The sequence below is a fragment of the Sardina pilchardus genome, chromosome 9 (genome assembly GCF_963854185.1).
Source record: "Sardina pilchardus chromosome 9, fSarPil1.1, whole genome shotgun sequence".
Taxonomy (NCBI): domain Eukaryota; kingdom Metazoa; phylum Chordata; class Actinopteri; order Clupeiformes; family Clupeidae; genus Sardina; species Sardina pilchardus.
In genome coordinates this window covers 21,800,374-21,812,412 of record NC_085002.1, presented here as the reverse complement: position 1 = coordinate 21,812,412, position 12,039 = coordinate 21,800,374, and the positions used below count along the sequence as shown (strand labels likewise).

The following is a 12,039-nucleotide window of genomic DNA, read 5'->3' as shown; positions in this document are numbered from 1 at the left end:
CCCTAGACTGCGAGTGACTTTCTCGTGTACTGTTCCCAACATTTTCAGTCTCCTGCCATTCACCTCCCTCTTAAAGGGAAAGCACTGCATAATTTGCTCGTCGAGACCGACACCTTGAGCCTCTCGCGGGTGTGGAGGATACAAAAGTAGACAGCACGAGAATTATTTACATCGGACTATGAGAGCTTTCAGCTTGCATTTTTACACAACTTGCAGGTTGACAGTCAAACATGTTTTCACCTGAGCAAGGGATCCCTTGCTTGCAAAATAATTTAAATGTATGTAAATATTTGACATCATCATTTTACTTTTATTCTTGGGAAATTCTGAACTGTATGGTAACTGTCTTTATATATAGCCTATATATATATACAAAACTACACCTAACTGAAATGTACAGCTGAAAAGCTCCTGTGAAGACTGAAAGTGCACATGCCAACAAACCTTGTCAGAGCACTGAGGTGACACTCAGTGCCATGACGGTAGGCTACAAGCAGGAATGATATGGCAATGGAGGGCAATGTAGGGCTCTGGCCTCCAAAGTGTTAAGGCTGGTGTTTTTATGTCTCTTTTCCTCTACCTCTCCCCCCTGCGCTCGCAGCAAGCCACCGGCTCTCGGGGTGAGGGCCCACAGCCGATGTGCCAGTCCTAATCCCCTCTGTTCCTGCCTTTGTGTTGGGCCCCAGCAGGAAGTGAGTGCCGGGCAGACAACAATTAACAAAAGAGCTGTGAAGAATACAATTAGCCATCAATAGGAAACCACAGGCCTTTGTGCCTGTTTCCATGGAGATGCTTGACTAACCACTATTCCAGGATTACAGAGCCCCCTTTCCACTTCTCCCTGTTCTTGCTGGCTGCCCTGTCTCTTTCTCTCTTTTTTCTCTTTCTCTCTCTCTCTCTCTCTCTCCCTCTCCTCTCTATCTCTTCTTTTCTCTGCTTTCTTGTCATTTCTTTTCTCCCCCATCTCCCCCTGTGCACACACACCTCTTTATTTCTGTGTCAGCCTCTTGTCACTAAGCAACTCGGGAACCCTACACGAGCACTCCCACCTTTGTTCCTCCTTACACTTTTCAGGTCTTCCACTTTTGTCTCTCCCACTGAGCAGAGGTGAAGTTGGCAAGTTCTCTCTCTCTCTCCCTCCCTCTCTCTCTCTCTCTCTCTCTCTCTCTCTCTCACTCACTCACTCATTCTTTCTCCCCTGGCCTCACCCCCCTCCCACCCCAACCTCACCCCGACCGCCTGTTCTCTCTCTCTCTCTGTCTTTCTTTCTGTCCTTCTCTCTCTCTCTTTCTCCCTCTCTGTCATTTGTCCTGAGCCCTGAGGATTAAATGAGCGTGGGCTTTTGTGTGGACCTGGAGAGAGAGAGGAGGAGACCCGGCTCCTCTCATGTTCCAGACACACAAGAGACGCTCCCGTGGAGAAACCCTCATTGTCCCGTTTTGTACACTCCACTCTTTAATGGACACCCTAGAGCCCGGGGGGACCTGAGCGAGAACTCACTGGCATCTCCAGCGATGAGGAATTGATCCCCCATTTAAAGAGCTGACGGGCACGGGCCAGAGGGCCCATCAAAATGGTTATGTTTGCATCCTTCACATTCCAAAGAGGTGATGGGCATGTCGGCCTGCACCCCAGCTACAGCGCCAGAGGAGAGAGACCTTTGTCACGCTGTGTGTGTGGCGCCCTGCTGGTTGACTCCATGGCACGACTTCATCCCACCTGTCGGACTCGTTGAGCTTGACTGATTAAGACGTGTCAACGTATGCAAGAATGTTCTGTGCGACGGCGTAGCATCATCAAGTCAGTTGGGGTGATGTGCGCCAAGCTGTATGGTTTTCACAGTAAGCAAAGGCCTCCTATTCTGCTGCCTTCTCCAAAACTTAGCACCATCAGACCTCATGCGTGCTAGCAGGACAGTAGCATCTCCTGACGTCCATTTGTCTCCTAAGCCTCCTCTTGGGTTGGGGGGAGAGGGGGGGGGGGGGGGGGGGTCCCATTGCAAAAGTGAAACAAACACTGGAACGAGACCTGAAGGAGGTGTTATACTGGTAGGAGGCTCTGACTGCATTGACATTTTGCTTTAACTTGAAACAATTTAATCAGTAAAGAAAACCACAGCTTTGCTTCAACTCTGAATAAATGGTATTGGTCCAAATAAAGTATAGTCTAATTATAGGAAATAGTGATGTGGGGAGTGCATCACTTTGTAGTGCGATAAGCATCAAGACACAGAGATGAATTTCATTCTTTGAAAAGAGAACTAAAAAAAAAAAGACTTGCGCACAATTATCTAATGTGTGTGTAGGCTTTGACACTTGATAGCGCAGATGTATCGTTGCATTCTCTTCCTGTTTATAGCCTACTCCCCGTTTGTGCAGAGATGACAGCCTCTTCCTTCACCACCTCTGCCTGATGGCAGAGATCTTTATCAAACCACAGGCACTCTGTCATCATTATGAAAATAACTGTGGAGTTCACAGCTAATGAACTTTCTTGGGCAGGAAACAGGTTTTTTTCTTTTCACAGGTGGAACTATTTCCATCAAAACCAAAAAAAGTAATAAAACAATTAGACAAGTAAACTAATCGAATAGCCAGTAAGTATTATGATGTCACTGTGAAGCTGAAAAGGTCACTTTTACATCAGGTCTATTCAAAGCATTGAGTTCATTTCAAAGTCTTTGTGACTGTGAGAAATAAATGGATCTTTGAGATGCAGGAACATAAACGACCTCGGCATTAATTCAACAACAGGCTTGAACAGACTGTTCGGTCTACCTGTTCAAGCCCACCACTGCTTCTTGGAAAAAGATCAGGATGGCACCTTGCACACTGGCATGAGCTGAGCCCCTCAAAAAGAAGAGCATGACCTTAAAAAAAAGTGGTGTGAGGTTTTTGCTTGCCTGGTGCACTTTGTAAAAGCAGGGAAACCAATATGACACTTTTGCCCACGTGTGCGTTTTAATGAAAACCAAAATGCAAAGGCAATCTGGAAACAGAGTTGAGGTGGATACACTTGCCAACCGCAGAGGAGAACTAGGGGCGATACAGAACAGCAAACACGACAAACGTACTGATGAGAACTCATACATGTGTGCTCCGATAACTGCCACCATATTATTTCTGAGAAGCGTCGGAAAACCGCAACACCAACACCCTCAATTCCGCTCTTCCTTCCGCAGAGATACGGAACGCTGCAAACATCTCTGCTTCGCTGCTCATAAAGGAAAAAACAACATAATGTCCTTTTTTTGTCTGTCATGTGCAACTACAAATGTAGATCACAGCTAACCGTGACTTTTTGTGTTGTGACAATTTACATAACTAGGACAGTGCAAACACCATTAATGCAAAACACCTAAATACACCCTGATACTTGATACACCTAGACGCCTTGATCTATGGGCATCTGCTTTATCCAATGATCCAGTAATGGATGTTGAAATGCAGATTGGAACATGATATCAAGATAATAAAATGATATACAAAATGTGCACTATGGTTTAAAAGAAGAAACGTTTTGTCATTTTGGGCCAGGCCACAGCCAAAAATATTGTTCATGGCCCCAAACATTGAACAAAATCGTACTCTTTTCCTTAGTGAGGATTCTGGAATCATAGTATTCAATGTACAACCTTTTTGAGCAGAACCAAAATGGGTTCTTGGCAGCACATCTTGCCTGTTGGAAAGTGCAAAACTAGCGAGCAGCCATGACGGTGAGAGCAGAGCAGAGGGGGAAGATTAGGCCCCATGGCTGTGTAGCAGCGGTGATGGGGACGGAGGTAATAGCACGGTGGCTGAGCAGACAACTGGTCACCAGGACCACAGCCATTACCACCCACACTATCTTATGTTTTCCTTTTTTTCCCTTTTTTTTTTTTTTGTCGTCGTTGTCGGGGAGTGATGGTGGCGGTGGAGGTGGACAGTGGAGGGGTTGGGTGGAAAACAAACAGAAAGAGGAGAATAAAGGCTTCGCGGCAGGGGCTGGAGGGGAGGACCGACGGAGACCCACACAAAGGCCGGCCCTGAAAATAGCCTCCTCGCACAATGTGACCTGCCACTCTCTCCATGAGATAATGTCTAATTGAAAACAGTGTGGCCATTGTGCCGCTGTCACCGGCTCCATTGTCCGGCGTCCCCCCCTCCCCCTCCTCCTTTCTTTCCATTGACGCGGCGCGATTGTTCCCCTCCATTGTGGCTCGCTCGGCCCGCTCTCTCTCTCGCTCTCCCTTCGTATTGTTATAATTTCATTAGTCGTTTGTTTTCTGTTCCCCTTCTCCTTTTGCTCCCCTGCAGATCTTTTGTTCCACCACATTTGCAGGCACTTCATATTGAGTCACCTCCGGGCTTGTGTGTGTGTGTGTGTGTGTGTGTGTGTGTGTGTGTGTGTGTGTGTGTGTGTGTGTGTGTGGTATGCATGTGTGTGTGTGTGTGTGTGTGTGTGTGTGTGTGTGTGTGGTATGCATGTGTGTGTGTGTGTGTGTGTGTATGTGTCTGCGTGTGGTGTGTGTGTGTGTGTGTGTGTGTGTGTGTGTGTGTGTGGTATGCATGTGTGTGTGTGTGTGTATGTGTCTGCGTGTGGTGTGCATGTGTGTGTGTGTGTGTGTGTGCGTGTGTGTGTGCGCATGATGTTTATTTCATGGAGAGATAAACAGGACACAGGCATAGCTTATTTTCTTCCCTCAGAGTGGTTGATGAGGTTGCTGTGTGACATATGTTATGAGTCCCAGACCGGTTGACTCTTAAAGTGTCTCACAGAGGTAATGAGCTTTTTCCAAACACTCCACGCCCTTCGCTAAGGCAGAGGGTTCCGGAGAGAATAAGCCTGTTTGTTCACACATTTTGTCCAAGCAGGTTATCTCCAGTTTGTCACCTACAACTTGAATGCTGACACCTGGACTATATAACTCACCCCCACTGCACACACATGCATATGCATACGCACATTCACGCTCCTGTGTACAGTTCTTTGCCCAAAGAATTCAATGCAGCCATGTATCCTTGTTTTTACAGGCTTATTTTGAACAATAAAAGTTCTTATCGGAACCTGCATATTATTCTACGTGTTAATAGGTGAAAAATGAAGGCATTGTGAATCGTGACTGCCCTGTTAAAACAAGATAAGAGCAATGATGTTCGACAGAAAGAGATGAAGAGAGAGAGAGCAAGCGAGAGAGAGAGAGAGAGAGAGAGAGAGAGAGGGACCCTGCTGCACTTTGCACGACACAGACCAGTGGAAGACCACTAACAGGTCACTGGAGTTTCCCTATTTTACCACTTTCTAGGCTGTGGTGTAAATTTACTCCATTACAATCATGGCATCGCATTCAACAGAGAACCACCTAATGATGGACAGCTGCAACAGACAAGAGAATATATGAGGGTCAGCACCTAGTAATTATTTTCATGGCAATTATCGTCACCATGACAGCCCATTTTCCCATCAATAAATAGACCACAGAAGAGATAATGATATTACAGAACTGAAAGTAAAGAATAACTGTCACGAAATGTTTATAATGAAATATCTCGCTCCGCATGCCCGCCGCTAATTCTCGGTGCCATGTGCGAGGTATAAAAATATGAGTAAGTGTCCATGTTGAATCAGTGACTCCACACAGACAAAGCTGAGAAGGTGTAGAAGGTCAGAGTCTGCATCTCCTGCATAATAGGCATGCTTAAGGAGCACTGTCTACAATGCACAGCTCTAAGAATACACAAGGCATATCGCTTGCACCCGAGATGAATGCGAGTCTATTACTAGCAACCAGTATGAGCTGGCGTGGGTAAGTGTTGGGCAGGATCCACCATAAAGAAAAACCAGTGGTCATCACGAACGGCGACTGTTGTTTTTTCCATAACATAGATTTCAATTAGAGCATTGTGTGTGTGTCGCCTACCTCTGTTTGTTGACTGTGGAGGCGATAAATCAGTTAGCGGGATACATTACACCGTTGTTTTGTTGTTGAGTGATTGCAGATAAAATTGTGGCATTCATCGGGGGCAGGGGCCTGCTGGTCTGTCCAAACAAAAAAGATGGCGGGGATTAACAATGACAAATGACAAATGAAAATAGAAACATCACAAAATTGAGAGCTAAATAGAGACATGGTTTTGTGTGTGTGTGTGGGTGGCAAGGGGGGGGGGGGGGGGGGGTAAATATACTGAGGTTTGAGAGAGGGGAGGCGGCAGGTGAGAGGTCAAGAGGTGAAAGGGTATGGCAACGGCGCAGGAGAACAAAGAGTCTTGAAGGAACAGGAAAGCTCCTGGGAGCCAGCCGATAGCAATCTGACCTGGGCAGTTTTTTCGCTGGCTTTACATAGAGTGCCAGGGAGAGAGGGAGAGAGGGCGAGAGAGGGCGAGAGGGGCGAACCAGGCTGGCGGAACTACACGGACAATACTCAGGACTTTGGGATGGAAGTAAGGGCATACCTCAGCTAAAGGGCACCATGTGTTGTGTTCATGCCGCCTACCCACTATGACATTGCACCACTTCCCACAGAAACAAAGCCATGAACAGGATTCCTGTCTTGATACTGCACGCTACTCTCCATGCTTGGGAGACAACTTTGGAACAGTCTCTCAAATGACCTGAGAGACGCCTCATCAGGCCCTGTTTGTGAATCTAAATCTTTCCACTTGTCTTTGACTGTTGAGACTGGATGGTGGATAGTCTGGAGTTGTGGCTTTTTTATGCATTTTGGTTAAAAATGTGCCATTTGACTAAAATATACTTACGTTACATGACTTTGACTGATGGGTTGTTCAGGAGGCCTCATCCAATCATCAGCTGTTAGAGACTGTCTGTGGAGTTGTAGCAAAGGGACAATCCAGTACAATACAATGAGAACGAAGTGCTTTCTATTATATTTGTTAATAAAAATAAAATCTGTTCATGCCATGAATCAACAGATTCAGATAGCAACAAATTACAAAAAAAAAAAATCTAATGTGCTAAGGAATTGTTTTTATAAGAAAATAGTTATAGAGTAAATAGCAATATAGAAAAATAGTTTATTATTGAAAAGAGAGGCAGAGAGAGAGAGAGGCAGAAAGAGAGAGAGAGAGAGAGGACATAGAAAAAGAGGAATGACGGTCTTACAATGCTAACGGTAGCAGCAGGTGCAGCTCAGTGGTGGTGGTGAACTTGTGCAGCATTTGCTGCTGCTGGAGTCAGCACCTGGTTTCCTGCGAGCGAGCGAGCGCAAGGGCTCAGCCTGCACTAATGCGCTGCGTTGCCTCTGTGATTGAGGCGCTGGTTCCGCCTCCGATTGATAGTGGGTTCCTACTTAGGGACCCCAAAACCACTGAGTTCCCCCGGAGTATGGGGCCCCAACCACCAACTCCAGGCCCGTGACTCAATCCCACCCCCCAGGTGTCAGCAAATATTCAGAGTAAAACTGTTCTTAAAGGTGGGGTCCCCACTAGGGCCGAGAGATTGAAAAACAATTTTTTAAATCGACATTTCAAGTAATGCAATAAGCAAATAGCAAAGAATGCAATTAGGCCTAATTGTTTAACTTGTTTTTAAATTCAATTCAATTCCTTCGTGTGTAAGAGACAGTCACACTCACCCATCAGAAGTGGTCCAACCCAGAGGCTTTTGGAGGCAATGAAGTTATTCAATCTCAATCCTCCTTTGATTAGTAGACAAAGCAGTTAGTATTGTAGTGTTCTCTTAATTGGTCTAATACCTATGTATGCTAGTGTTGTTAATACTGAACTGAAGCTTTACTTCAAGAATGTAACATCAAGACGTAATTGCAATATATATGAGGCAAAATCCCTGTTATATATTTTCCCGGGAATCATTCAATCCTAACTGCTCTCCCCTTCACACAGATATTACCGTTCAAAGTAGTCAATGCACTGGAATAAGCAGTTAAACAGACAAAAAATGAACTGCAGTATCCCAATTCTACACTAAGCACATATGAGGTCCAAATGTTGATAATGAACTCCAACCTGGAGGGCAGGACACAGAAATATACCTCCATCTAGTGATTATGCTTAGTCATTACACCCTCCCTAAAAAAAAAAATCCATACTCTCTCAACTCAGATGGTCTCTCCTGTACACTCACTAACCCATCGTCAATAGTAATAATAAAACTTATACTTGAAATATATTCTAACAATATATTTCTGTGTGCTCATACATAATGAAAATGTATTTGAAATGTAATATACATATAAACATATATTTTTCAACTCTCTTATATATGTGTTAGATATATTTTCAACATACATTTTTTTCTGTATGGACATATGAGTTTTCCAACATAGGTTAAGAAGTTGAACTTGTTTTATGTTTTACAACTGCATTAGATAAGGCAAGCTCACTCTGATCTTGCAAACAAACTTGTCACACAGAAAGAAACTCCTGGTTATGACTGTTTAAGGGTAAGATTGCAATCAAGAAACTGATATGACATGAATATACATGTTTTGTAATGATTCTCAGTTGAGCTAGCGTTGCACTACAGGCTGTAAGGTGTGAAGTATTTGTGTATAGATTGATGCATTGAACAACAAAATAATAACAGACCAATACTGTAAGAAAGAAACAAAAAGTCTTTAATTGTATTCGGGGATTATCAAAAGCTCCCGCCATAGTTAACAATCACAAGCGTCCTCCTTAAAAACACTTATGAATAAAGAAAAACACAGTCATCCTCACATTCTAGAAATACACAATGGGAAAACAAAAGACAATATCAGACAGTCCACATCAGATCAAGGGTAGACGATTAGCTGGCTACACTCTGCAGTAGGGTAATGTTGTCTCCTTTCAACATGATCCGACCTGTGGGAGACAGAAAGTCACATAAGATATATGCCGATCTTTTCTTTTCTTTTCTTTTTAAACAATCATTAATTATTACACGTATGCCTTGGGAGACATGTTTAAAGCAAGTTTGGATGGTTACTGAGTGCAGGCTAACAGTTACAGTTGCTCCAAAATGGTCATCTACTTCTGGTTCCAGTACCAGCATTAAACACAAAAGTTAACAAGTTGTACAACAGTATATACTGTATGTATTATTATAGATTTCATATCTTATTTATTTCAAAGGTGCTACGTGACATTTTTTGGTTAGACAAGATATCCGCTTAAGTACATTTTTAATAGAAATCAGGATATGAACTAATGCAATTATTGAATTGCAAAGGCTGCAATTAATCCTGCGGCTCACAACTCCGTCTCAATGGTTAATCTTCTGTCACCTAAAATGTCTTTATTCATGTAGTACCACGCCTGGCAGGGACGTTGGAAGTATTTACTGAAGTAAGTATTTGCTAAATACACCAGTTTAACAGTTTTTAAATTCAAAATAAACTTTTGAAGCCTAACTCAATAAAGCATTTTTTACAAAGGGAAAATAACTGTGCTGCATATACCAGCTTAACTAATGGCAATTCAAATACCTGTCGTATTCAATATTTTTCATTAGTCTCTATGCTATTTTCATGGACAGCAAGAAATCACTTTGCTCGTTGTTTTAAATAACGTTGCTTGTTGCTTCTACCCACGTGATCTCCAGTGGTTCAGCTTCACTTGGGCAGATGCACCCATATACAATGAGTGATCACACTGCCCCATCATGTTATGCCTCTTTCTTTGAGAACACTAAATTAAGAAATATTTTGTTATCTGGAAAATGTTTAGCTTCTGTTTTCTGTATTCGTCCGCAGTTCCATATTAGTATTCAATTGTGCCGCAAATTATCCGCGGACTAGCAATCTCCTCGTCAAGGAGGCCCTAATGATGCAGATCATAGCCAGAGAAAGCATAATCTGGGCACAGAACACAGCTGCATGTCCAGTGTAGCCATGTGGTCACACACACCCCACTTTCAAGGTCCCTGATGTGTTGCAGGCAGCTGCATTAAATGCACTGCTGTGTGACTGCGTTCAACACTACTGGAAGCTTACAGAATTCCAAACAACTCTTTTAAATGACAGTAAAACATGTGGTCTAGTGTGCCCAAAATAATAAATAAAGTTAGACCTCCAAAAGTAATACAATATTCACGCCACTGTTCTCCAGTAATTTAATAACCGAAAAACAAAAACCCTGTACCTTTGTGTCATATTTTGCTATTAGATATTATATTCGTATCTAGACATTTATTTTAAAGGACAGCAGTAACCATCTACTCTCCAGCTTAACAAGCAAAACAAACTAAACCTGCGGGTGTGTTGGGACAACTGTGATCTTACCCAGAGGCTTCCTGTTCTTGGTTTTCATGTGTACCTCCTCTGCGTCATCCAGAACCAGATTCATGTATTCATCAAAGCCCTGGAACATGCATTAGAGTTGATAAGAGCACTTTCCAGAAACATCCACTTAGCTTCATCCACTTAGTTACTACAGCATGTTGATGACAGAATGACAGAAAAGAAACATCCATTCTACTTATGGGCAAACAAGCTTAAGTGTTATGATGACATTAAACATTGACATTAAAATGCAAACGCACCCAATATACATTACATCCCCTGAGACTCTGTACTGAGTGGTGTACACAAAAGACAGCTATGGACTAAAGGAATAATGTAATATACTACACCATCCCAGGGGTTCAAGAGTCAATGCTGCTGCAAGCAAACCAACCAGTTCTAGACACATCAGAGGGCTATTCCAAGCGCGTGGTTTAGTGACAAACCTGAGAAAATTAACTCAGAGTGTGCATCTCATGCAGCGTTAAATACGTCCACCCTCGCTGCTCAGGCCTCGATGCTCACTGATCTACATAAAGAAAGATAGAAGGGATAGACTATTCCATTGTTGCCGCCCCATCATTCTTTATGTAGATCAGTGAGGATCGAGGCCCGAGGAGCGAGGGAGGACGTATAAACGCTGCATGAGAGGCACCAACAGTAACTGGTAAACCTCCTACAACAAGAGCTATAAGCCTTTGTTTTGTTAAGAGAATGAGGCCAGACAGTTCTTCTATTAGGAGGTTTACCACGTACTCGGAGTTAACTTACCCAGGTTTGTCACTAAACCACGTACTTGGATAAACCCCCCCCGATAGACCCCATGTGGAAAAAGTGGACTTACAATGATGCATCCCTCAATACGCATGTTGACCTGTTCATATAGCCAGACTTGAATACGGGACCGCTACAAAGACACAAAAGGGTACATTTGTAAGTCTTCAAAGTCAAACTTCAAAATATTCAGGCAATTAACAGAACACATTTCTGACAACATAAGGTTGTCAACAATTCACATGTGGTAAGAGATCATACATGCCAAGCAGTAAATGGTGAAACTGGTGTTACTCACTGTCTCAACCAAAAAATTAAGTTTGACCATCATGATTATTACCTTTACTGTTATCATAATGATCATTATTGTTTAAAGTAGTAATAGAAGTAGACTTACATTTTGAAGATACCTGAAAATTAGATTCTGTGGTGACAGTTAAGGAAAACACAAACGTTGGAACAACTATGCCTACATTAGATTTCATAAGGATGTTTTGCATAAGTTGAGATCACTCACAGAAACGTACGTGCTAACGTTAGCTGGCACTCGTGCTAAGCAGTTGAACCAATGTAAGCTAGCTAAATAACCGCTAAACGTTAGGATTTCATTACTGAACTCATTCAAGCAATGCAATTATTATGATGTGCTACATTCAAACACTAACCCCAGTTTAAAATCACGTGTACTAACAAGAAAACAATGATCGAAAAAAGAAACATTTGTTCAAAGCATGCAATCTCGCTAGTTTAACGTTAGCTTAGCGAGTTTGAATGAAAAGGAAGCAAGACTGCCGGTGAAAGGATACAATGGGCTGGACCATAACCTTCTGGACCTTTTGTCCTTGTCCCCGGTATGCCATTCTGTTTAAAATGCTATTTTGTTTGCTAACAGAAAATAATTCCGTACAACTATATTGCGCAAAATTTTGCGCGGCGACGAAGTCTTCACGTTGGTTTGTTCAGGAATGGCAAACTTCCGGGTTAGCGAGGAAGCATATGTTACATCGGGATGGCAAGATTTCTACAGCGCCTCCTGTGGTTCG

General features: G+C 43.1%; 1 protein-coding gene across 1 annotated transcript; it reads right to left on the bottom strand.

The window, feature by feature from the left end:
* Nucleotides 1-8,554: 8,554 nt before the first annotated feature.
* Nucleotides 8,555-11,979, bottom strand: snrpe (small nuclear ribonucleoprotein polypeptide E). The gene is made up of 5 exons (XM_062546336.1): nucleotides 11,803-11,979; nucleotides 11,394-11,420; nucleotides 11,067-11,129; nucleotides 10,223-10,301; nucleotides 8,555-8,804 (listed from the first exon to the last, which is right to left on the bottom strand). The coding sequence occupies exons 1-5, from the start codon at nucleotides 11,854-11,856 to the stop codon at nucleotides 8,749-8,751; spliced, it is 279 nt and encodes a 92-aa protein (XP_062402320.1). The 5' UTR covers nucleotides 11,857-11,979; the 3' UTR covers nucleotides 8,555-8,748.
* Nucleotides 11,980-12,039: the final 60 nt, after the last annotated feature.